The 25207-nt window shown below is 47.0% G+C and overlaps 1 protein-coding gene across 7 annotated transcripts in view; it reads right to left on the reverse strand.

The window, feature by feature from the left end:
* Window positions 1-24432, reverse strand: part of JPH2 (junctophilin 2) — a 55176-nt gene extending 30744 nt beyond the window's left edge. For 4 of the 7 annotated variants that reach the window (XM_067554334.1, XM_067554335.1, XM_067554339.1 and 1 more), the window contains exons 1-2: window positions 23512-24432; window positions 10400-11183 (exon numbers count right to left, since the gene is read on the reverse strand). In XM_067554334.1, coding sequence (XP_067410435.1) covers window positions 10400-11183; window positions 23512-23890 — 1163 coding nt within the window. In that variant the 5' untranslated portion in view covers window positions 23891-24432. Of the gene's footprint in view, window positions 1-3699; window positions 3793-8060; window positions 8362-10399; window positions 11184-22710; window positions 23273-23511 lie in introns of those variants that run through there. The other 3 variants (XM_067554338.1, XM_067554337.1, XM_067554340.1) reach the window with 3 other exon arrangements.
* Between the last annotated feature and the right edge of the window lie 775 nt (window positions 24433-25207).

Raw genomic sequence — 25207 nt, forward strand, 5'->3', positions numbered from 1 at the left:
TCATTTCTATTCATTACACATCCATCATGTGGTATCCAGGCCCGGGAGTGAGCACAAAAATCAAGACAATGAAGAAGGTCCCAGGCCCTTATCTAAACTTGGGGAAACCTCCCTAGTACAGATAGGTCTGAACAACATGCTGCCCACTCTTGCAATTTTATTATGCATGTCACAATGTTTGGTCTTTTTCTTAAAGTGCCAGCTCATGCAGTCATGTGCCTAACTATGTGAATACTGAGCTTAAAACATGACCTCACTGTACCCTAAACACACAGAAATCAGAAGGAAAAGAAAGTTAACCCAAAATGTATTGTTTTTATTAAAATCGCATGATTTTTCAGCCAAATCTCACACTATTAATGCCCACCTCGTGAGCTTTGAATGCTTGGGGCTAGCAGTATTGAAACTCCCAGATCCACACGCTCCCCACCTTTGGGGAAGTTTAGATACAGATACAAACTTTGCAGTTAGCACCTGCCTATATCATAGACTGAACTCTAGATACAAACGCTCCTGGACTAGGGCGTCAGTTTGGCTCCATCTTCACAGGTTGGGTCCTGCTCTCTTTCAGAGAGAGTCTGAATATTAGGTAAGGAGTTTATTTGTGAAAGGCCATGAGCCACTCCTTATGCTGTTTGATTTCCTATTGACTAGTGTAACCCTTTCAAATAGCCCAGGACAGAACGGATGGTAGCTCTTGGATGGGATTTGAGAAAGTCTTGACAGTTCAAGTACTTTATTACTGGAACCTGGAAGCTAAGGTCCACCTTAGTGGGCTCAAGTTTTATTGGCTAACAGCCGCAGGCCTTGGCTGTCAGCTGTTGCATTCTCCTGTAGCTCTGATAAACCATTGCTGAGCATTCCCTTATTAGGCAGGGACTCTCTGCTGACTTCGGTGCTTTCAGTACGTCATTTACACCGTACACCACGGTTCCCTAAGGAGACACTCATTCCTGCCTGTGTAATGTAAATTTGAAAGGCTGAGCACATGGAGATATAAGTAACACTGCTTAAGAATGTGAACGGGCAGAAGAGTTCAGAAAAGTGATATGAGAATGTCAGTTCAAGTCTCAGCAGACAAGTGCCTCTGTTAATTTAAGGGAGAGCTAAGACGTGCCCCACAGAACACAGACAGAAAGGCTGTTTAGAATTCAAAACCTTGAAGCAAATCATTTAGCTGGCAAGAAGAGAGTCCCACACACAATTTTAATTGAGGCCAGGCCTTGGGAAAGAAGGTCCGATGCTGTTTTCCTGTATCCAGAGCTTCACCCCACTTCGTTATGCTATTTATATGCTGCCTGGCCTCTCCTTGAATTATTTCAGCTTATTCTTCAGAGTTTTTCCATTATGTGTTAAAAGGACAACGCAAAGCACTTTGAATCTATGCTATAAAGCTGTGGAAAGATGTATGTTCAGATAGCAGATACTCTGCTGATTTTAGATATTATACAGCCCAAACGTAAAGCAGTGCTGATTTTGATTTATGTTTGTCTCTGGTAAAAAAATCCTGGTGCTTAGATACCTCCATGTCAGATGCCTATAGATAAATTGTTGAGGTGTGGCAGGATTTCTTCCTGCTGTCACATATCTGTGTTTCCAGATGATAATAAAAACGCTGTGTCCCATAACAGAGATATTCCAGAGGATATTTGTGAACAGGATACACAACTTCCAAGGTGTTCAAAAGACAGGGCCAAAGCTAGCATGTACACATTACAGAACACAGGGCAGGGTGCCTTTAAAAAATACTGATTTCATTCCAGTTGGCTAAGAAGTGCTAGGATTTAATTTGGCACAGAAGTCAAATCGCAGAGACTTACAGTGGTCGCTGAGAGAGCTGAGGCTGACCCAGAGCAAGAATGGGTTGCTGAATTTGCATTGTAGATTTAGTCCTTTTAAAAGCCACCTTAAGCAAAGAAGGAAATTCACTCTTAGCAATTGTAAGGACTATTTGGTAGCTAATGACTTGAGAGGTCTCCAGCCTCCAGCAAACCAAGCAAGCGAATCACTCAAGGCTTACCCTTCAAAAAGCAGCCAGGCTCTGTGCCTCCTCAGGTTTTTTTATTTTAAGGAGATGAAAACTGTCCCTCAGCTGCCTGTTTTCGAAGGGATCACTTATCCTCCGCTTGACAAGCTAGCACATAGCCTGCATTCTAGCACAGATGCCTTCAGGTAACCGCACAGACCCCAGCCTTCCTAATTGCACAGCAATCAGCAGCTCGGTGTTCTTTCTGCTGACCAGAAACAACAGGAGCTTCTCAAGGAAGAAAAGTGCTGGCCTGAGGCACCAGCCATGTCAGCAGCTGCTTGAGGCCTCATGTATTTGGGGCATCCACTGCACAGACTCAACAAATCTCAGGCTGGCCTAAGGGGAAGGCAGATTTCCTAGCAGCTTGGAGAGCACCTTTTGTAAGGGTCATGTCACCCCAAACTGAAATACTGGATGCATGTGTACTATAGTTATTTCTCTTGCCTTAGTATTATGCCCCACACAGGGGATCTCGCTCTGCCAGTTCACAGGGGAACATGCTCACAGCACAAGGAACGGAAAATCAAAGGCCATTCTTTGGAATGGGCAGCATTCCCTGGCACTGTGATTCCCATTTGAATGAAACATCCCAATACAGCTTCTTGCCATGTAGGCCAGTACCTTTTTGGTTGTTAGGTAGCCTGGTCATTTGCCCCTCCAAGGTATTTTCTTTTCACTCCCCCCTAACATGATGCTTGTCCTGTACCCAGTGGCTCTCAACCTTTCCAGACCACTGAACACCTTCCAGGAGTCTGATTTGTCTTGTGTAGCCCAAGTTTCACCTCACTTAAAAACTACGTGCTTACAAAATCAGACAAAAAAATACAAAAGCGCCACAGCACACATTGCTGAAAAATTGCTTGTTTTCTCATTTTTAACTATATAATTATCAAATAAATCAATTGGAATATAAATATTGTACTGACATTTCAGTGCATAGTAGATAGAGTGGTATAAACAAGCCATTGTCTGTATGAAATTTTAGTCTACACTGATTTTGCCTAGGTTTACAACAGGCTGCATAAAATGCACTAGCGAATATCTAGATGAGTTGATGTAACCCCTGGAAGACCTCTGCGTACTCGCAGAGGGACATGTAGCCCTGGTTGAGAACCACTGCTTTAGGAGTTCACAATTGCTACTTGGTTGGTGAAATATAATTATAGAACATAAAAGCAGTTTGGGTTTGTGCCCTGTTCCTAGGCAGTCTGCCCTGAGGTTGGCACTCATGCTCATGAACCACTCAAGACAGCATGACAAGAGGGTGAATCAAAGCTGTAACCAACCTGACTACATCGATAATTGATAAGTGACTTCCCATGTGGTATCTCAAGACCTCACTTGTCATCTTTCCTTAGCCACATTAGCCGCACTACATTACACATTTTCACTTAACAAGCCACTCAGACTTGGTAACTGATGAAGAATGAAGAGGACTGGTTTGTGCGCAGCAGTTAGTACATTCAGGCTGTGCTACACCAAACAGCTGGGTTTCATTTCGAAGGTTGCAAGCGAACGTGACGGTCAATCTAGTTCACACTTGACACTCGGCCACATCACAAACACAGTAACTGGGTTTAACTGACAGTCTCTGCTCATTAAACTGGCTGTTGTAGGTCTTGAATGAGATTGAATTTTTTACTAAAATCATAAAAAGGAAAATCAAAATTCCTGAATGGGATGTGATGTCAGCTAGGTCTTCATCCAACTGCATAACATGGAATACTGCTGCATTTCTAATTCAGAGAGAACTATGTTGGGACCTGCTGAGCCAAAACAATACATTTTTGGAAAGAAAACACACTCAATGGGTGATATTCTGGCTGGAGGTGCTCAGAGACAAACACCAGAAAATTCACAGCCAGCAGGGGGCAGAAATTGCAGCCCAGATTCTGTTTCCTTTGAAACTCAGCAGAAATGCTGCTCCAGAGACATTTCACAGCAAGAGATATGGAAGAGTTGTGACCCAGGGGTAAGGTTGTCTGCATGTTATTACATGTTTGTCCCCTGATCTGTCAATGCTTTTTACATATAGATGGTCATGCTCCAAATAAAGGCTTGAATTTTGGCCAAAATGTGGAAGCACATTAGTGCAGAGACTCTGCAGTGTGTTTGTGGGTTTATCTTTCTTCACACCTCTGTGAGCCTCCAAAGCTGCAGAGAGCTGGGGTTTGGCAGGTTGTAGCATTCAGGTTTGTGTTTCACTGGTTTTTCCATGCCTCAAGGAACCTTTTTTTTTTTTTTTTTTGGGGGGGGGCCCACATAAAAAGTGAGTACTGGTCTTTTCATGATATTTCCCCTTCTGAATGGTGGAAATACTGTGAGGAGGCCAGAATTTGCTCCTTAAATGGCTTCCTGAGGTGTAAAAAGCCAGTGAAAAATCATGATCACGTACCAATATGCAGATGCTCAGATTTATTTAGGTTCTTGCAGAATCTAGCTGCTTGGCCTGAATAACCAGATCCTAGCGATAACCTCACATTCCCCCAGAAAAATGCACACTAGCTTCCCTAAATGGAGGAGTCACATAACCTTCCCATGCAGCTAAAGGCATTTCCATGAGGACCAAAAGCCAGGACACTTTTTAACAATCGGAACCAGGGTTCTGTGCTGTTATATTCTGCCCTGGGGTAAGCAAGGCAGTTGACTTCAGTGCACTTTCATCGTGACTCAGGTGGCTCATTCTGTATTTTGATCCCCCAGATTCACCCCAGTAGAATTTGTGCTTTAAAGAAACTTTTTCCACTTCGACACCACCTTCCCATTTCTGCTAAATTCCAGTGTTGCTTCCTTCATAATCCACAAGTTTCAACTCTTACTTTGCAGAGCCCTGTGTTCCACCTGGGAATTGATGCATTCATGACATCAGCACATTTACCAAGGCTCCCCCAGTTTGCCTCATTGGCAGGGCTAGATTTACACCTTACACACCCCTAGGCACAGCATCTTCAGCACTCCACCCCCCATATAGCTGATCTTTGTGTTTTCCGCACCGGGAGAAGAGGGAGACGGGGGGCAGGCTGGGCCAGTTCCGCGCAAGGGGTGGGATGTGAGTTGGGGGGGGGGGGGGAAGGGGCTGGGGCAACTGACTCGGCCAGCTCTGAGCAGGGGGAATATGCTCACCCCTGGAGTCTGGCTTCTGGTCTGGCCAGGGCCTCGGGAAAAGAGGAGGAGCAGGGCAGCAGGGCCCCGGAAGAGAGGAGGAGCAGCAGGGGGTGGTGGGGCCAGAGTTCCAGCGCTCATGCAGGGCCCCCAAATTGGCCAGGGCCACTGGGCATGGGCCCCGTTGGCTTGGGTGGTAATCCGTCACGATTTAAGCGCACCTAGAACGCCGGCGCCCCTATACACACGCCTAACTGGAAATCCGGCCCTGCTCATTGGCAAGTGCCCTGCTGCACAGCCAGAGGAGGCTGGTGGTGGTCCTCTCCCTCCACGTGCCAGGGGCTAACTCCCCTTTCATCACACTTTAGATTTATTTCACTCAGCTTTGTAGGCAGTGCCGCTATCCGTTAGCCCAGGACATGCCAAAGTCTACTGCTTCAGCTGGTGGTCACAGGAGGTGTTAGGATGGAGGGTGTGTTGGAGGGCGTTCGGGTCACTAATGGCTGGATAGGGAGCCTGAAACTTGGGAGACCCGCGTTCAATTCCCTGCTCCCACAGACTTCCTGTGTGGCCTTGGGCAAGTCACTTAGTCCCTCTGTGCCTCAGTTCCCCATCTCTACAATGGGGATCCCAGCCCTGCCCTGCCTCTGGGGAGTGCTGTGAAGATAAACTCATCGAGAATTACGAGGTGCTCAGGTACCATGGTGATGGGAGTGACATAGGCTATGTCTACACTGCAATTAAAAAGCCATGGCTGGCCCCTGCCAGCTGGCTCGAGCTCGGGCTAAGGGGCCATTTAACTGCCGTGTAGACGGTTCAATTCCGGTGCTGGAGCCTGGGTTCTAGAATCCTGCAAGGTGGGAGGATCCCAGAGCTTGGGCTGCAGCCGGAGCCCTCATGCCCCAACGTCTACACCACGATTAAACAGCCCCTTAGCCCGAGCCCCGCAAGCTTGAGTCAGCTGGCACAGGCCAGCTGCGAGTGTTGAACTGCAGTGTAGACAGACCCATGAGAACCTTAGCTAGCTAGATAGTTCCACCTGCAAGAGGGCCCAGAAGCCTAGTTGCAAGGCTTGAGAGGAGAAAAGCTCTGTGGCTGGAAGAAAGTGAATGATGATTAATATTAGTCAACCAGTTCTCACCCCCTCAGAAAGGTAGGAGCCTCATTTTACAGGTGGGGAAACTGAGGCAGGGATCAAGTGGCTTGCCCAAGGTCACAGAGAAAGTCAGTGGCAGTGCTAGAGCTTGAGAGTTTCCTCCAGTCAACACTCCAAGTATTAGATTTATTCTAGACCTCAATGCTGAGATTAAAGGAGAGGGAAGGGACACATTAACAAAAATTAAAAGACTTTGTGGGTAGGGATGTTAGCCCCTTACAAAGCAAAGGTAGCAATTATGGCCCCTCGCTAAAAATTCACTGAAACTATGAATTGATTTGGAAGTGAGCAGAAGACAAAGCTCTGCTCACCCCTTTCCTGAGTAACCCCCCCCCCACAGGTGACCTGGGCTGGATCACCTGCAAGGCCAGGCCTCCTCTTGCAGCAGCTCGAACACAAACTTGCAGTCACAGCTTATTGCATTCAGGAGCCAGAAGCCTGAGCAGGGCTCTCAGTATAGTGTAAGGCTCCCTGAGTTGACTGTCCCAAGAGAAAACCCAAGCACTGCAGAAACAAGGCTGGCATTGCCAGGCCCAGCCTAGGGCAGCACACGAGCCTCGGCTGGGTCCAATCATTGCTTCGCGTGTAGGAAAGGACATACATTTGGTGTTAGGTAGGCACCCAGCTGGAGAACCAGTGAAATATGCTCAGAGGCAAGCTATCAGCTGTGAAAAATGATGCCATCTATTCACTGCCTCAACAGATGCATTAACACCATGCATGAGAGGGGAGGACTCATTAAGGAAAATGGCTGTAATGCCTTGTTTCCTCTGACTCAAAAGTTTCCTTAATAGGAAATGATTTCCAAGCTGTGCTAGCAAGGGATGCAGTCCCCTGTGAGAGCAGTGGATGCATTCCAAACCCTGATGGAAAACACCGCAGAGTCTCCTTTGGATTTGAAGTGTAAATCGTGTATACAAAAGAGAGCCTTACATAAACTGACCAGTGCTTGGGGAGCAGCTTTGCCGCTCTGACAGCATTATTTATGGCCTTTCAGCTCCCTGAATGTGCTTCTTCCAGTGCACAACAAAGCCACGCAGGAATGAAGAGAGCACCAGGCCCGTCCAAATGATGTAACAGGGAGCGCCCCGTGCCAAGACGAACATGGCCCAGGGCCGCCCACGAGCCCAGGCAGCAGCACTGATCTGTTATTTTGATCGCAGCCGTCTCTGGAAGACACTCTTTTGAAACCTTGCCGCTACCTTTCTGACAGTCTCTGTGCTAACCGTGCTCCACTAAAAGCAAGCAAACTCAACCTTCACTTGGTTCAAAACTTTGAGCTGAAATATTATCAGGCAAAAAAAAAAAAAAATCTGCCTGGCTGCCAAGGGATTTCTGGATGAAGCCAGAGCTGATGGTTTTTAAACCATCCTGTATTTCACCGGGCCGACGCTGTTCCCTGCAGCTGCCTGGCAATGAGGCAAAGTCATCAAAAATCATCTCCTGAGAAGCTGAACAAAGCTAAAGGGGACAAACATGTCAAGAAAGGACCATGAGCCACATCCAGAGGCACTTACTCAGGCCAAATGCCCATTGACTTCAATAGCCGTTTGCCTGGGTAAGAAGTGAGTACAAATCTCGTGCCAGATCCTGCCCCCCACACTCACACTGAGTAGTACATTACTCATGATGCTGAAATCAAATTGGCAACATACAAAAGGAACAGTTTGGGGTTTTTTTTTTTTAAACTAGATGGGGCCAAATCCTTTGGTTCTTATTCATAGCTAGATTCCAGCACCATTACTCACACTGAAATCAGTGGGACACCCCCAAAGTAAGCTATTACTTAGCGTAAGAGTGGCAGAACCTATCCCTCAGTGAGGACCTAAGGAACTGGCCCTGTATATTTTAATAAAAGCCTCCTCTTCTATATTACCAATAACTCTTTTGATCATTAAAGCTGATTAAACTTTCAAAAATCTAAATGTACTTTTTCACCATTGCTGCAGGTTCCCTTGCACTTCACTCTGCTTGTCAGGTGAAACTAGATCGGTCAGTTCCATCTTCTGTTTATAGCCCATTTCACTTTGCATCTCTTCTATGCCATCAGGAGGATGCTGTTACGTTTGGGTCTCTAACAGAGCAGGAAGAAAGTTTAATTTAAAAAACTCCAATTATTTGAATAGTGTGTGCTGATATTTCGATTCTTGTAGGTTTTGCAAGCCCCATCTTTTATTTTTTAAATACAAAACCTAAATTTATGGCATTAGATACCAGCCAGTGTTGCTTTAAGCAAAGAGTCAAAAGTGTTTATTTTCAAACCTGCAGCCATTTGGCGAAGGACTGTAAGTGCACACACAAAGCAGGGAGAACCTAGCCAAAGTATTTCATATTACTTTCCAAAGAATCTTAAACCAAGTTAGGCTGAGAGAGCTGTTTCTAAGCTTTCAGTAGCAGAGTTTAGCTGCCTCATGGCCTCCTGCACATGAATCCTGGTAAATCATTCAAAAATCTGGGTGAATGCAAATAGATCGCTTGGAGCAGATCCCCGGTCTCTTGAGTGATACATGGGCTAGCAGTGGAACTCATTGCACCCGTCTGCCATCCTCCCTGATCAGTTTGGTTCCCAACTCAGGGACCTGCCTCCTGAGTAGTGAAATCCAAGCAGAACCTGGCTTTTCCACTATGGAAGTGAGAGAGCCCTTGACATTGGTTTTCTTGTTAAAATTAGGTTATAACAATAACCCTGTCCCCCCACAATCACTCTATGCCCTGAACCCCAATGGCACTGGGTGAGGGGAAGGAGTGGAAAGCAGGGCACAGCACATGCTTTTCAGGAAATGCTGAGATGTTCTGTTAGTAACCCAAAGTGATCAAGGTGTGCCTATGTGCCCAACAGATGGAAAGCCCTCACTAGAAGAGTTACCAAGAGCAGCTGCAGCAGCATTGTACATTACTGATCCCAGTGACTTGCAGTGACTCTACGGTAAGGGGGAATGTTTCTGTAGGACACTGCGGTGGTTTTGTCGTTGGGTTTTTATGTTAATAAAGGAGGTGTCACCCAGATGCCAAACCATCCCTATGCAGAAGGCCGTCCTGATTTACTGTAGCCAAAACAGACTATTTTTTCATTCTAGTAATAACAAAATCCATCTGCTCCAAATGTATTTCAGTGGGCACTAAGGGTGTATCCCTATATTGTTATCTCCAGATATTTCTAGAAATGTTTAGCAGTATTGGCATCTATTTAGGTACTGATGTTCTGCACAATGGACCAGATACTCAGCTGGTGTAAGCTGGTGTTGCCCCACTGATGTCAACAGAGCCATGCGGTTTTACATCAGCTACGGAGCTGGCCCAGCCACCCCATCCTTTCCTGTCCTGTTACAGTCAGTGTTACTGGCTCTGTCGTCTTCCCTTCCACCCCTAGGTACAGCCTCTATTAGATTTGGGGGGAAACAGAGAAACCTGAAAGGCTCACAGGGCCCAAGTAATTGAACTGTGAGATGCTCCTACCATGGCCAGTCTTTCTTCCTCAGCCCTCAGATCTGTCCTATCAGTGCAAGCAGCTCTATGCAGCAGAAAAGCAGCATGTTCAGTGCTTAGAGCATTAGCCTAGGCTCTTGGAGATTTAAGTTCAAGTCCCTGTATCACCACAAACTTTCCTGGGTGACCTTGGGCAAGTCACTTAGCCACTCAGCGTCTCAACTCCCCATCTGTGAGATGTGGATAACAGACCTTCCCTAACCCACAGTGGTGTTGTGAAGATCCATTAACAACAGTGAGCCTGTGGCTGCCAGATGCTGGGACTGGTTGACGGGGCTGGGTCACATGAGGATTGCCCTGTTCTGTTCATTCCCTTTGAAGCGTCTGGTATTGGCCACGGTTGGAAGACAGGATACCAGGACAGATGAACCCTTGGTCTGACCCAGTATGGCCATTCTTATGAGGTGCTAGATGCTACCGCACTGGGAGGCCAAGCAGACACTTAAGATAGCTAAGATGGCTGCATGCACCAACATATTGCTCAGGTGCAGGGAGCTCTGCTCTTTGAAAAGCTGGCTTCCTACCTACTCGTCTATAACCGCAACAAACAAACAAACATCACAATTGGTAACGAACCCGGGGTGTCTATAGTACCTTCCTCAGAACGTTAGAGCTGGAGCGCCTACCTGGAGGCTGCAATCTCTGCCTTCTGCCTGGCGATGGCCGCTGCTCTCTGAGCCCCTTCCACGCTCCTGTCCACCTTCTGCCTGATCTTGGAGCTCTTCAGAGGTATCACCCTCTTCTTCATGCCTTTGATCAGGACGTTCTGCCGGTACTTGCCTTCCTCTTTCTTGCCATCGGGCAGGGTGGTGCAGCCGTAGCCGTGCCGCACGTTGTCCAGCCACTCGCCCTCGTACTTCAGGCCGCTCGACCTCTCGCTCACCCCGAAGCCGGAGCGCTTGTCGTTCTTCCACTCGCCCATGTAGGACTCTGTAGTGGTGGCATCAATGTCAGACTCGAAGGGCAGGAAGGCCTCTCCTTCCGCCCCTTCGCCCAAGCTGACGGTGGAGGTGGCATCGCTGGCAGCGGAGCTGATGCCGCTCTCACTCTTGAGGAAGCTGACTCGGCTCTTCTGGCTGGCCAGGGAGGTTTTGGACTCCGATTTCTTTAGCTTCCCCAGAAGAGAGCTCCGTCTGAAGAGGCTCCCCTTCTTTGGCTTGCTGGCTTCAGCATCCGCATACAGACTGAGGGCAAAGCCTCCCCGTGTGATAGTGGGTGACATGAGGATGCTTTCTGGGCTGTCCGCCGGCGAGTCCTGTTGTGGCAAGGTGCCATTGCTGTGCTCGCTACGGAGGGAAGACAGCGAGGTTCGGAGAGGGGAGCGGACCACAGATGCCATGCCGTACGGGACGCTCTGACGGACGCCGTATCCATGACGCATGCCATTGGTGAACTGGCCCTGGTATGTTCCTAAAGGCAAGAACAGAACCTGGTTAAGCCTGGCACTTCCGCCCCCTTCCCCACCCCCCAACAGATGCCTTGATATAAGGAACATGCACAGCAAATCAAACCACTGCATGACATAAGGGCTGCCCTCATGCCTATGCACCAGCTGCTGCCCTCTGCTGGGTGGGAAAGGTCAGACCTGCATGAGCGATTCTCACTTTGCAAAGTTAGCAGTTCCTAGAGACAGGCGGCCTGGAGAGAGGATGCAAGCAATATTCCCTGCCCTGACAGACAACTGGTATTCTCCTTTAGCTCACCAGGTAGAGGCCAGGGGCAAATTCTGTTCTAATTACACCAGTGTAAACCCTAAATAACTCTAATGGATTTACACGAATGTGATTGGGAGCAGAGTCTGGCCCCAACACGTCTGGAATTTTTGGTTGTGTGTCCTACGCCTGATAGCTGATAGCCCTGGAATCTGTTCTGTACGTGTCCATAGTCTGGTATTTAAACAGCTCTTTTCTAGCATCATGGCAGCCCCTTTCAGTCCACTTCCCTGCTCCACTCTTACTAGTGGATAATAATGTGAATCACAAACACTCTACCCAGGAAAAATGGCTAATATTGTATACAGTGAAAATGATCTTGTGGCCAAGGCACTGGACTGACCTGGGGTCAGTTTTTGGCTCTTCCTCCAAGTCTTTGGGCAAGTCACTCAGCCCGAGTTCCTTATCTGAATAATGACACTGAGGAGTGTTGAGAGGCTAAATACATTAAAAGACTGTAAGGTGCTTGGATACTAATGTGGCTGGGCCCAAAGAAGCACCTACATAAAACAAAACTGTCCTCAAAATGCTAGAGAGACTCTGGGAGATAACACTAAAAGGATTGTCTGTTGGAGACGCTCCATCCTTAGCCCAGGCTGAACTGTGTGTCTGTCTTGGAGAACCTTCTGCAGCCCCTGAATAGAGTCCTTCATTGTTCTCAGAACACAGCATGGAACATATTGTTACCATCAGTAAAGTTCCTAGAGAGGGATAGGTAGAAAAGAGAGGCAGCCACACTCCAAAGGCCTAGCACTGACCCCAGGCACCCTCTCCCTTTCCCTCTTTTCCCCCACCCTTTGAAGGATTTGCATTACACTAAGCTTCCCGCTGGCTGAGGAGAGCTGAGGGTGACTCCCTCAGCATCCCCTTGTGGAAGGGGAAAGAAGGGGGGATTATCAAGAGTGACACCAAGGGCTCCCTTCCCCATCAGGAATGAGCAGGCTGCCTCCAGTGAATTCCCAGCCCCTGCTGGCTTGGGAGGCCAGCTTCCCAAAAGCAGATCTCTGCCCGGCAGTGCCATGTGCATTAGAAGCCTTACCCAAAGCCTATTGAAATCAGACTCCCATTAGTTTCAGTGGGCTTTGGATCAGGTTGCTAGATGCTCTTATTAGACAACCAGGGAGGCTCCTTTCTTGTGGTCCCTTCATTTACAAAGCTCTGGATACATTCAACCCAAAATGATTCTGCTGGGGAGTGAAAATATCCCTTCTGTAGCAGCCTGCCAGCCAGTTTCCCTCTGGCCATTTGAAAAGATGCCCTCAAATGTGCAGAGTTCAAAAGACTGCCTTAAGCCATCCATTCAGAACAGAAGTGACTCGGCAATTCACAGCTGGCAGGTCTGCGGGTGCCTTCCCTCACTCTACCTCAGTGTGGAGTCAAACTGCCCCTTGTATATGCTAATGTCATAGAATCATAGACATGTAGGGCCAGAAGTGACATGAAGAGATCGCTCATTCAGCCCTCCACACAGATGCAGAATGTACCTAGCCTCTCCCAACAGCTGTTTGTCTAACCTGTTCTTAAAAACGTCCCGTGACAGGGATTCCATAGCCTCCATAGGTAACCTGTTCCAGGGTTTAATTACCTTTAGAGTTAGAAAGTTTTCCTAATGTCCAACCTAAATCTTCCTTGCTGTGAACTAAGCCAATTGACTTCTTGAGCTATCCTCAGTGGATATGAAGAACCATTGATCACCAACCTCTCTATAACGACCTTATACATATTTGAAGATCGTTATGTCACCCACTCAAACTTCTCTTCTCTAGACTTTGGGGAAATCACTTCAGCACCTGTGCCTCACTCTCCATAGCTGTATAATAGAGACAATAATCCTGCTTTCTGTCACAGGATGTGAGTGAGGCTTAATTTCCTAATGTCAAGATCCATCCTAAGAAGAGCTCTAGAGAAGGGCAGAGTAGGCTACAGGGAAAACCTTTGCTTATTGTGTTGGGGGCAGGGGCAGGAATATTATTGTGGAGCCTCAATACAGAATGATCGGAAAGAAGCAGATTTTCACTGCTGCAGCTGCTTCAGAGGCTTCCCAAGAGGGAGCCCATTTCTGCCCGGCCAATACCCCAGAATGCTAATTCTGCTCACACTAGAACCCCTATCTCCCTGGATTTCCCTCTCTCTGTTGATACAGTTGCCTCAGTAACTGGCAAACAACCAAAAACAAAAGCAGCATCAGCTCTGCCTCCATCCATCACTGGTGCTGCAGAGTGTGGAATAGGCCATCCCGCCCCAAAACCTGCAAACCACAGCATAGAACACACTCCCCTCACCAAGCTGCCCTCGGTTGGCAGCTGAAAGGTGCTAGTGGAGCGCAGATATTAAATACCATTGTAAAGCATGACCACTTGCCCCTCCCAAGGGCTCAGTTTCCCAAAGGCAAATGGCCAGCTGTGCAGGGGGCATTTTTATGGGCGTCTGTTCTAAATGGTCTGCCTCCCGTTAAACAGGGACAAGATACAGAGTCAGCGATTTACAGAAACATACATTGGCTGGCCAGGGATTCCACATTTAGTTTAAGCTGTTTTTGGCCCTGACCACAGTACCCAGCCACCTCTTGTTAAAGATGAATTTGTTTCAAACATTTGAGCTCACATGGCTTGTGTAGACAGGACCTACGCAGGAACCCCAGACAGAGCAGGCCGAGAAGACCACAGAAAGTCCTTGACTGAGTTCACTGGATGTTTCTGGACAAGCAGTGATTCCCTATAAAGTGCGGAGACACAGCTTTGTATTTTCCATGTCACTTCCCAAGCCATGATTTATAGCCTCTCTCAGAGCTTTCACCTTCTTACCCGAAAAAGTCATAAAACAAACTCCAGAGCCTTGCAGGGCAACTGCTGAGAGTAGTTAGAAAACCTGAGGTAGCCACTGTTGTGCAGCAGTGATCAATGAAGTCAGTGAGCAGCAGAAAGAAAACTTATTCCTGCACCAGCCTGCCAGTCACATAGCAAAGAACAGCATATGGAAACAGTCAAGACAGGTATTCCCATATCCTCTTCCTAACAAGGTCCCTGATCAGTGCAATGGGAGCAGAAAGTGGCAGGGAGAAACCCAGGGAAAGAGGTATTGACCAGACAGAATCAGTGTTAGTGTCAATCTTTATTCACAGTGTCTGTAAACCTAGCTAACACCTATGTAAAGGTTAGTCTGGCTATTCCCCAAATGTGTGATCCTGGCTACCATAGGGACCAGCTTATGGTAAACCACAAACACCTGTACTTTATAGTTTTATACCTTGATAATTGACTGCAGTGAAGACAAGCCCTAAAAAAGAAGCAATATCTTAACTGGGGAGGGGGGAAATGTCATTTTCATCCATGAAAACCAATGTGATAATCCTAGTGTAGACAAGATAAGTGTAGTTTTAACATACATTAACGAGGTTCCCCTTTAGGGTTTAAACTGACAAGCTAACGTGCCAGAATTACAGCTGCCTTGTTTACATTAGGATTTTAACACATGGAAGCTACCTTTTTCTCCTAATGTAGACATGTGCAGAGTATGCAGACCAGGTTTTACTCTAGTTTAACTAATTCAGTTTAAAAACACACCTTGCACTAAATTGGAACAAGTTGGAACAGAGCTAAGCCCTTAGGTAATTAATGCGTGTCAAGCCCTTTAAGTTCCCTGATCAAAGGAGCTGTAAAATGGAGATGTGTAACTATTTATTCTGCATCATTAATACATCTGGGATTAGGATCATGTGCAAATCATCCATCTTCCACTTTGTGAAGATCAAAGCTGGTTGCCAATTTTTAAAAAGTTAAAAAAATTAACTACAAATATGGCTGGGGTGGGGGAGGGATATGGAAGAACCGTGTACATTTTTTCCTAGATATTTTCTCATTATTATGGCCAGCTTTAGTGAACATCCACACTCAGAAATGGCTATATGTCTGCATTCCCCACAGCAAACAGCTGTCTTCAGAGGAAATCACAATATTACCCCTTTGCCTGGGCTGAGCTGCGGATTTGTGGCATTTTAATGGGAAAAAGTTTCCCCTCCTCTCGTCTCCCTTTTAAAAAAAAAATCCAAAAAAAAAAAAACAAACATCAAATATGCGTTTTTTTGTTGTTGTTTTTTTTTTTTAAAAGTGGTCACAATAACTGGTCCCAGCCTCTGAAATCTCCCATTTGCTTTCCCCCAAAATCAGAGGCAATAGCAGAAAAGTGAAGCAGTTTGGAGACTCTTGAAAAGCCTTGAGTACTCTCATTAGAGTCTGAAGCTTGTTGCTGGTGACCCCATTTCAGAGCAGGGCTATAGAGCTGGCAACAGCTAACAAAAAAAAGTCTTCAAAGCAGTTTTGAAAAATGCTGCTTAATGGCATCCTCTTCTTGGTATGAAAAATTGTCCAGAGTTGGAATAGCAGATTCCTCAGAGGTGAGTGGAGGCAGAAGCGAAAGGCTTCAAAAGGCTTCAGAAGCCTGGGCTGGAAATCACCTCTGAATAAAGGCCCAGCCTGATGCAGGCAGCCCATGTCTCTTTCTTCAGATCCACAGAGCTATGTGGATAGCCTCATTCCACCACACAGAACGGGCATGCCTCCCTCCACTACACCCTTGAGAAATACAACTGTTCACAGGACCAAGGGTGGCCCGCAGGAGAAGGGCGATTAAAGGAGACACACACCTGTGTTCTGTCTAGTCTGGACAAAAACAGCCACTCATCACTGAACTGGAGAGAAAGCAACAGCCCTTCCGTGCCAAGGCCCATAAGGACAAGCCCAATGATGGAAAGCGGGGAAAGGAACATACAGAAGCAAGTGGGAGCAGGGTAAACTGACTCAGATTTTCCTTAGTTCTTCTTAACGGCCTGTATAAATTTGTGAACATGAATAAGGGCACTGGCCAGAATGAGATCTAATGCAGGCAGCTACTAAACAATCTCCACCGGCTGAGCTTTGCCAATGCACCTCAGCCCTGCAACCCCTGCTACTCCAGTCCTGCCCCCCTCCCCAGCTCCACCCTGACCCACAGCAACCCCTGCTACTCCAATCCTGGGCCCCCCATCCCCACGCTGACCCACAGCAACCCCTGCTACTGCAGCCCTGGGCCCCAAAATCTCAGGCAATACGCAGTGTTTTTTGTGATGTGGAAAATCCTGTATTTAGGACTAGGACAGGCCACAGTCTTGCTTCCCTCCCCTGCCAAATGGCTCTCTCTTGAGACTGAAGTCAAAGCCTGGAATACATAGATCTGCAGAGGTGAAAGGCCAGAATGTTAATTCGCTGAGTCACTCAATCACTAAGCACTTCCCATTGGTATTAATTCCCGAGCATCTGCAGGCTCAGGCCAGGGCTGATAGATGAAATAACAGGGTGGAAGGGGAGATGTGTAGACAGGAAAGAAAACAACAAAAAGCCAAAAATCCTCCTTTGTATCATCGGTCGAAAGCTCTGCTGTTGCTTTTTAATGACAAGAAATCCTATAAAATGCCCCTTCCCCTCTTACCCAATAGATACTGTACTTGTTTCTTAGTAACCCCTGCTAGGAGGCAAATACGGGAGTCTGGCTGGTTTTTGCTGTGTTTCTAGAGATTTCTGTGTCTGCTCCTAAAGAAACAGAGCTGACCCTTTCTATTTATATACGCACAAGATGGGAAGGATCAAGTTGCAGAGTGGATTAAACTTTTTCTCAGGAGACCTCAGCCCCAATTGCTCTGATTTACAAATGGATTTTGGTGTGCCCCCTGCTTACGCCTGATAACATATCACACCTTCCATGAGTAGCTATGGTCAGTTAGTACAGAGGTAGGATGATCCATAGGTCATTGACAGGTTCAAAGGCCAGGGCTGAAATTTGAGTCAGGAACCAGGGTCCATTTTTCAGGAAATGCCCCCTTCTTCCCTTTCCACAGTGGGCATAAGGTGTAGAATGATAAACTCTCACTGTAGTTTTAAAGAGCTTATGGGCCAGCTTATTGGCACTCCCAAAAGTGTATCCCTAACTCTTACAGTCGTAAAGTTCCATGCCCAGATACCATGATGATAAACAAGTTAGAAGTACTTAGTGTGATGGACAGACAGATTAAACAGACACACAAGTAAGATAAACGAATGAAAACTTAGTGCTTGCTGTTAGCTTAAAAGTCACGTGAGTGAGGATTGATTTAAGACAGGAGATAACTAAAAAGCATCAATTTTGGGCCAAATTCAGCTTTGGTGAGGCTCCACTGGAAAGGCAACATAGGCTAGTGGACAGGAAACAGGACTCTGAGTCTGGGATTCTGTTCCCAGCTCTGTTACTGACTTGCTGCATGACCAAGGGTGAGTCATTTATCCTCAGTTAAATGGGGATAGTGAGGCTTTCTTTGTAAAGCACTTGAAGATCTATGGAGGAACTGTACTATATTAGCCCTGTTATTGTTATTTTTGGGGTCAGTAAAGTTACACTAGGGCTGATTTTGGCCCAGACAATTTAGAAACATCCAAGGCCCTTTGCTGTCTGAGGCTGCAGCTCAGAATTAGTAGGAAATGTGAAGAATTCCAGTACCTCTGCTAGCTATTGCCTGCACTTGGCAATACACAGAACTAGCAGCAAAATCATGGCCACTGCTTCAGGTCCAGCTCTGGAGAAATCCTCCTCTAAGCCTCAATCCCCTCTGAGCTTGATTATTGCTGCTAATTTCCTCTTTGATGGCCTCCCCATGGCCCAGGTGCTCAGACTCCAGCATATGCACAGCCTGCTGCTATTCACTGTATATGCACAAAGAAGCCTGGCTACATCACTCCTCCCCTTAATTCCCTTTCCAGGTTCCCCATTCACTTCAGAGTCCAGACAATTGCCCTCCCTGTTTTTAAAATTCTCCAGACTCACCTTGGCCAGCCCCATGGACCTTCGCTCTCGCTCTCCTTTTCCAGCTTCCTCCCATCACTCATCTAAGCACCCCATTTCACCACTGTTGGTGTAAGAACGTTCCTCTCTACAGCTCCTATCAGCTGCAACAGCCTTTTTGTACCTCTTCACCTCACTGAGTCTTCAGTTCATTTCATATCTCACCTGAAACTCATCTCATCATTTCTTTCCACCACTCCCACCTCTTCACCTCTCTCATGATGACTGAATTTAATTACTTTCCCAAGAGATGAATTTACACTAGTACTTTCACACAGCTGTCCTGCACTATTTAACACTGCAAGCTCTTCTCAGGCCACAGTTGGGACAAAAGACATTTTTAAAAAGATATACAGTTGTATTGCAAAACAGGGGTTGAAGACCAGATTTTTACATTAGCAGCATCTTCTGTGTGGTTTAGTGTGATCAAACACCCCGAGCCCCTCCAAACACCCCCATCTCTCTCTTTTGCACAAATATGATGGGGTTTTGTTTGTGTCGGAAATAAGGTGAGAGATGGGAGCTCAAGCAATGAGCCATTTACTCATTGCTATAATGTGCATAGCTCATTCACACCTACCCAGTGCATTCCTGATCCTAGATCACCTTCCCCTTTACCTACAATGCCCTATTCTCTTAAAGGGCACCAGGCTCACTAGCTGTGAATAGAACTATACCATGATGCTTGGAGTTAACCACATTTAAAAAAAACCCCCAAACATACATGTTCTTAAACCTTTGGAAACAGCTGTGTCTTCTTTAAACATGACTCGCTAATGTCCAACAGGGGCCCTCAAAAAGCTGGTGAAGGCCCTCACCTTAGTGGAGATCACCTTCCTTTCATGCCTACTAGCCAGAGAGTTAGAGAGAAGCAAGTCAAGCTTGCTCCTCTTTGTAGCACGTGGTGGGTCCAGCAGGCTTTCCCAGATCTTTTATTTGGGTGCCTCAGGTACAAATGTTTACAAGTCAGGTTATAGATGAGTCAGGTCATACTTGGATCTCACAAACGACCAGCAGATGCAGGTGGGTGGGAGTCAGGTTGGATGCATCTCCCACAACATAACATGTCCAATGCCTATGAATGCCACCTCCCTCCTCATTTTAAATGTCAGTTACTATTCACAAGCCTGGCTTCTGGCATAGCACTCTGTGTATTATCTTTCCTTCATGACAGAGAAGTTCATATGCAGAATGATCTGCTCAGACACACATTAAGCATGGACCTAATTGTCCAATAAAATTAGGACATACGTGGCAGCTCCACCATCTTGGTCTGTGAACTTCTCAACTCTCCAAAGCTAACCAGCATCAAACTATTTCAGGACTTGGGTGGGAGAATCCCCCAGGAATACTGAGATATTGCATAAAGTGGTTTTGGTGATTCAGTAAGTCACACATCTTTCTGGCTCAGTATTTAGCCTGTGGTTCAAGGTTGTGTTAGGTATATGGTAGGTGACATGATCTCTAATGAATCTGGGGTTCTGCTTCCGTGTTGAACCAGTAGCTTAAGTCAGTGTTTCCCAACCTTTTTGTCTCGAGGGCCACAAATATCATTTTTACAACCCTGAAAGGCCACCAGCTTATCACCTCATAGTAAATGTATTGATCTATACACCATTACGGACTACAAATCACTACATATTTAAAGTAAACATGTTGATGCTACTGTGCTCATTTTGACATTTGCTATTTTACACCTACAAATTAGTCACAGTATGTCACACACTCACAGACAAAGCACTAGTGTAGCTGAGTGACTGTCACTACACACTGAAGCACATGGCCTGGCAGCTAAGTCGGTGGGTGGCCTGCTAAGTGCAGGCCAAACTGGAAAGCACTGATTTTTAGAGTCCTGCCCCTCTCCTGAAGCATGGTGGGTCCTGGCTGCTCCACCAGCAGCCCCTCCCCCCCACTGCAGCCAGATGGAAGGAGTTCAGGGAGGAGGCTGCCTCCTTGCTGATCTCCTGTCCCCCTGGCTGCAGCAGTGAAACCGCAGAGTGCACTCCACCTGGATACCTAGGCAGTGGCTCCCTTCTGCAGCCACGGGGACAAGATATCAGCAGGAACTCCAGTGCCTAGGGACCCAGACAGAGCACTTTGCCATTCTCCCTGCTGGAGCCGGGGAGGGGAATGCTGATCTCTCATCTCCCTGGGTGCAGCAAGGAGCCTGCACTGGTCTTGTAGCCCCGCAGCAATGCGCACCGCCTGGGTCCTTAGGCAGCAGCTCCCTTCTGCAGCAGTGGGAGGGGAGCGGCGGGCCACTTGGAAAGACCCCATGGGGCACTTTTGGCCCCCGGGCCACAGGTTGGGACCACTGGTGTAAGTGATACTCCTCGGGGAATTCTGCACCACTGCGCATACACAGAATTCAGGTCCCCTACAGATTCCCCCCGCAGAAAATAGATTCTGCCAGGGAGGCACTGCAATTACACCTTTCACCCATCAGGGCTGCTGTGGCCCCAGAAGAGAGGGCAGCCGGCTCAGAGCCAGAGCAGCCAGCCATGGAGAGGGAGGGGTCAGAGGCTGCATTCCTCACAGTGACCTACCCACAGGGCCAGATGAGGACAGAGGCACAGGATGTGAGGGCAATGGACAGTGGGCACAAGGGGCTGCTGGGTGGGGGTGTCACAAAGACTGCTGCTCAGAAAGGCTAGTGGGAGGGACAGACTGGGTTGGGGACACAGGTGTTAATAGGGTGACAGCATTGAGCCAGGGGCTGAATGGGAGTGGGGGTGCAGGGACATGGGGGCAGAGAAGGATGCACAACCACATGAGGATGGGAGGAGGGGGTGGCTGAGTGGGGGTGCAAGGATACACAGGAACAGCTGTACCTGACTGAGTAGGAGAGGCTAGGGGTCAGCTAAGGGCTGCATGGAGGAGGCTCCCCAATTCCCTAACACCCCCCCCCTCTCAAAAAAACTGTTCTGTGCATTTCCCACCCACACCCAACAACCCTCCAGCTTCACTCCCAGGCTCCTTCCTAGCAATTACCTCCTTCTCCCTCAGCTCCTCCCTTACCTCTCAACCCTCCCAAGCCTTTGCACTGCTTCTGAGGGGTGCAGGAAATAAATGTCTATATTGGAGTTTAAATGAATGATTCCTCTAAATTTGTATTAATATGCCTAGCAAGCAATCTATTTGTCCAAAAACACTTCCTGCATCTTTGTTGTTGTCTGTACTGCTACAGACCTACTTGCCAACAGGTGTTTTGAAATAAATTACCCAAATAATTGAAACAGGCACGATTCTATTGTGTTATTTTGACAAATAAAATATGCAGAATTTTAAAATCATGTAGGCAGAATTTTTAATTTTTTGCACAGAACTCCCACAGGAGTAAAGTGAGCACTACTGCCATTACAGAGGCGCCCTCGTTTAGATGACACATAACATTAAAGGTCTGACTCAAGGAGAGGAAACCACTACAGGGTTTTGATTTATTTTAGTGCAAGAGTAGGGACGTGTTCACCCTACAATGCCAGTTAAACTTCAAATTCTGCCTCCCTAGATGCCCTTCTTGTGTAGTGCTAATGTCACCTGTTGAATATCTGCAGCATCACTGCCCAAAGGGAGCTGCATTTTACTGGTGGATGATACAATCACTGCATCTAGTTTAAGGCAGTTTGACATGCTTCAGAATGAAAGGTGTTATATAAATGAAAGATATTAGTTGGACAACAGCTGTATGAATGTGTCATTACATACCTTACAAATGACCTAAAGATCCTTATGTCAATAGTTCAATTCATTACAAACACATATAGTTTAGCTTCTGCCCTCTACTATCACTGTATAGTAAACTGCATTGGATTATTTGACAAATCCCATGGCCTGAAGACAGAAGGAGGATGAAGTTTAAAGAACTGGACAAACGAAATGAGTCACCTCTAATCTGCAGCTTTAACTGCAACTTCATGTGCCATAAGTGTAAGAACTTCACCAGGGCTAATCACTTGCTTAAAGTTAGGCATGTGCTTGCTAAATAAGGGCACATTAAAGCAAAACCCTGGAAAGCCAACACTGCATCTTGAATTCTCCCATTTTTCTAACTGCTTTGTGTAATATGGTTTTTTATTATGAAGAGATACATTTCCCAAATTATTTTTCTTCATAAATAATTGGCATTGGGGGTCCTGAATAATAATAAAGTGCAATCCTCAGGCATATATTGGCAACCACTTTCCTCCCCTTCCCCACTCACCCCTCTTGACTTAGCCATACTAAAACATGGCAGCACACCATGTTACGCTATTGAAGAGCTGCAGAATTACTTGCACAGGATTCTTGTGATGTTGCATTATTATTCATCAGTTTCTGAACCTTTCCAACTTGTCTGGTTTTTTTCTTCACTCTTCAGAGAATTTGCAAAATGTATGATGAGTGCCTTGTACCCTGAGTGCCTTTGTGTATGAAGAGGGGCTAAGATTCTCAAAGTAGTCTAGGGGATTTATATTAGTGAAAGATATGTGACTAAATCCCCTAGTCAGCTTTGATAAACATTCTGGTTGAGTTTTAGTCATACAGATGTTCAGTGCATTCATTCAGTGTCATACAATTTGGTATTTAATAAATAGAGCATTAAAATACTGTAGATGACACAGATGTATAAGGTGAAAACATTCACAACTCTTTGCCCAATGAGAATTAATTCTTATCACCTTATAATTTTCTGTAATCATGGATCCATAATTCTGCAATCAGAAGTCCCATAGTATAGTCCAAAGATAGATTAGTCCAGTCTTTCACTAGCCACAAGCAATAGAAAATAGTTTGGAGGAAACATCTCTGATTTGAGGAAATTCTTCAAAGTAGAAAGCATAGTCATCCAGAAGCTTTACAATTATTTGGGGGGGTATTTCTCACTTTTCAGGTGTACGGAAATGAGAATGTGTATAGATCACTGAATGTTGCAATTTTTCAAGGGTCAGCCAGATTTATGGCCTAAATGAGAGTAGATTAAAAAGATGTCACACACAAAGCTCGCTCACACAGAAATATATAAAAATATATGGTAGAAGTAGAATGTTAAAATGCCTTGATTTCTCCTCCCCAGCTTTTGCTGTTGGTGATCTGAATTGAACTCCCTCTCCTGGGGTAATTTACAGTCTCTGGATTTACAGGTCAAATATCACACTGCTCACTGACCTGACCCCAACTGGCCCCTCCATTGTCACCCTTACCTCCATCTGCGTATGTCTCGGTGCCATAACCATCCTGCAGCCCATTATTCCAGGTGCCTTCGTACTTTGCTCCACTGCTCATGCTCTGCCTTGTCCCATACCGTCCCTTAAAGCCATGGGTCCATTCGCCTTTGTAAAGCCACCGTCCTTTGGCTTCGATCCCTAAACCATGCCTCTTGCCTTGAGACCAGTAGCCTTCATAGGTGTTGCCACTGGGCCACGTGTATATGCCCACCACTTCAAAACCATAGTTCCACGAGCCCGAGTACTCCCCTTGGCCCTTGGGACCAGTGCAGATGCCATGGCCATGGGCTTTGCCTCCTTCCCAGCCCCCACAATACGCCCCTCCATCATCAAAATCAAACCTTCCTCCACTCATGGTGCCATCCAAGCCCAGGAAGCTGGGATCTCCACTTTGCTCCTTCCTTCTTACTTAGCTGGACTGTTTTTCATAAGCAAAAGTTTGGGGAATTTAAAATATTGCCACATTTCCAAATTAAACATGCTTAAAGCAAGGTGCTGGGGCAAGGCGACTATTGCCTTGTGCTGCCCTGGCAGAGGCTAGAGGGAAGGAGGGAGGGATTTGGGAAGCGATCCTGTCTTGGGGAGGAGAGAAAGATGGGTGTGAGGGCACGGCAGACGCTGTGAACGCCACAGGGACCTCTGCAAGGCAGCGCCCAGCCCAGCACTAACCTGCCATCTAGGGGACCAGACAAGCAGGCATGGACCATGCTGCGGGACTGGGGCAGATTGGGAGGGAGAGGTAAAACTCTCAGTTGCAAGATCTGACGCCTATCTCTGCAGACTTCGCATTGCCTGGAGGGTGTCTTGGGGAAGCGTCCGGCCCCTTTAAGAGGCTTTCCAGGGAGGGGGGGTGCCTGGCTCCTCTGGGGGGTCCATCTTTCCCGATCACACCCTTCCCCAGGCTGTATGGTCCCAGGGCTCCTGCTGCTGCTCCGGCTGCCTGCACAGTCCCTCCCTCCTTAGAGTCCCATTGTGTGTGTGTCTCTCTCCTTCTTCACAGCCCCTTCCCTCCCTCTCTCCTCCTCCTGCGGTAGAAAGGTCAGCGCTGCCCTAACAAGGCCATCGGATCCCAGGAGCTGCTCCCAAAATAAACCCCTAGAGGCCCGGCCCCCGCCCCACGGACCTTTTATGAAGGAGGAAAGAGACAACCCGCCCCTTGGGCAGGAATCCAGAAAAAGAAGAGGGGAGGGGAGAAGCTGGGAAAATAAGTAAGTGCCTGCTTAAAAATAGACCCTGGGAAGTGGCTAGGGGAGGTGTGCATGCGTGAGAGACAGTTCTGCTAAGATCCTGCTCAGTTACTTTGGCATTTTCCCTCCTTTGCACACAGACCTGCTCAGTGACTGGAGCATGTTTCCTGATTTTGGGGGGCAAGTGGGAGAGAACCAGAGGATGAAGAGGGCAGGAAGTGGATGGATGACTGGCTCTCACAACTGTCATTACAAAACAGCAACTAGGACTCAAGGCGTGGGGGAGACTAGAGGTGAATAGCCAGGAGGACCACCATGTCCCCTCAAAAGTCAGTTCAGAGGGCCCAGTTGCGCCTGCTTTGCTTCCCGCCCCCCTTAGGAGGAGCAGAAACACCCAAGGCAAAAAGCTCATATAAAGCTAATGTTTCTCCCCAGCATGCAACTGCAAACTGCTCCCACTACTTCCCCGCTCACTGAGGCAAAGG

Source organism: Emydura macquarii, unplaced genomic scaffold, assembly GCF_026122565.2.
Source record: "Emydura macquarii macquarii isolate MOO-44397 ecotype Brisbane River unplaced genomic scaffold, CSIRO-AGI_Emac_v2 contig_1483, whole genome shotgun sequence".
In the NCBI taxonomy this organism is placed as follows: domain Eukaryota; kingdom Metazoa; phylum Chordata; order Testudines; family Chelidae; genus Emydura; species Emydura macquarii.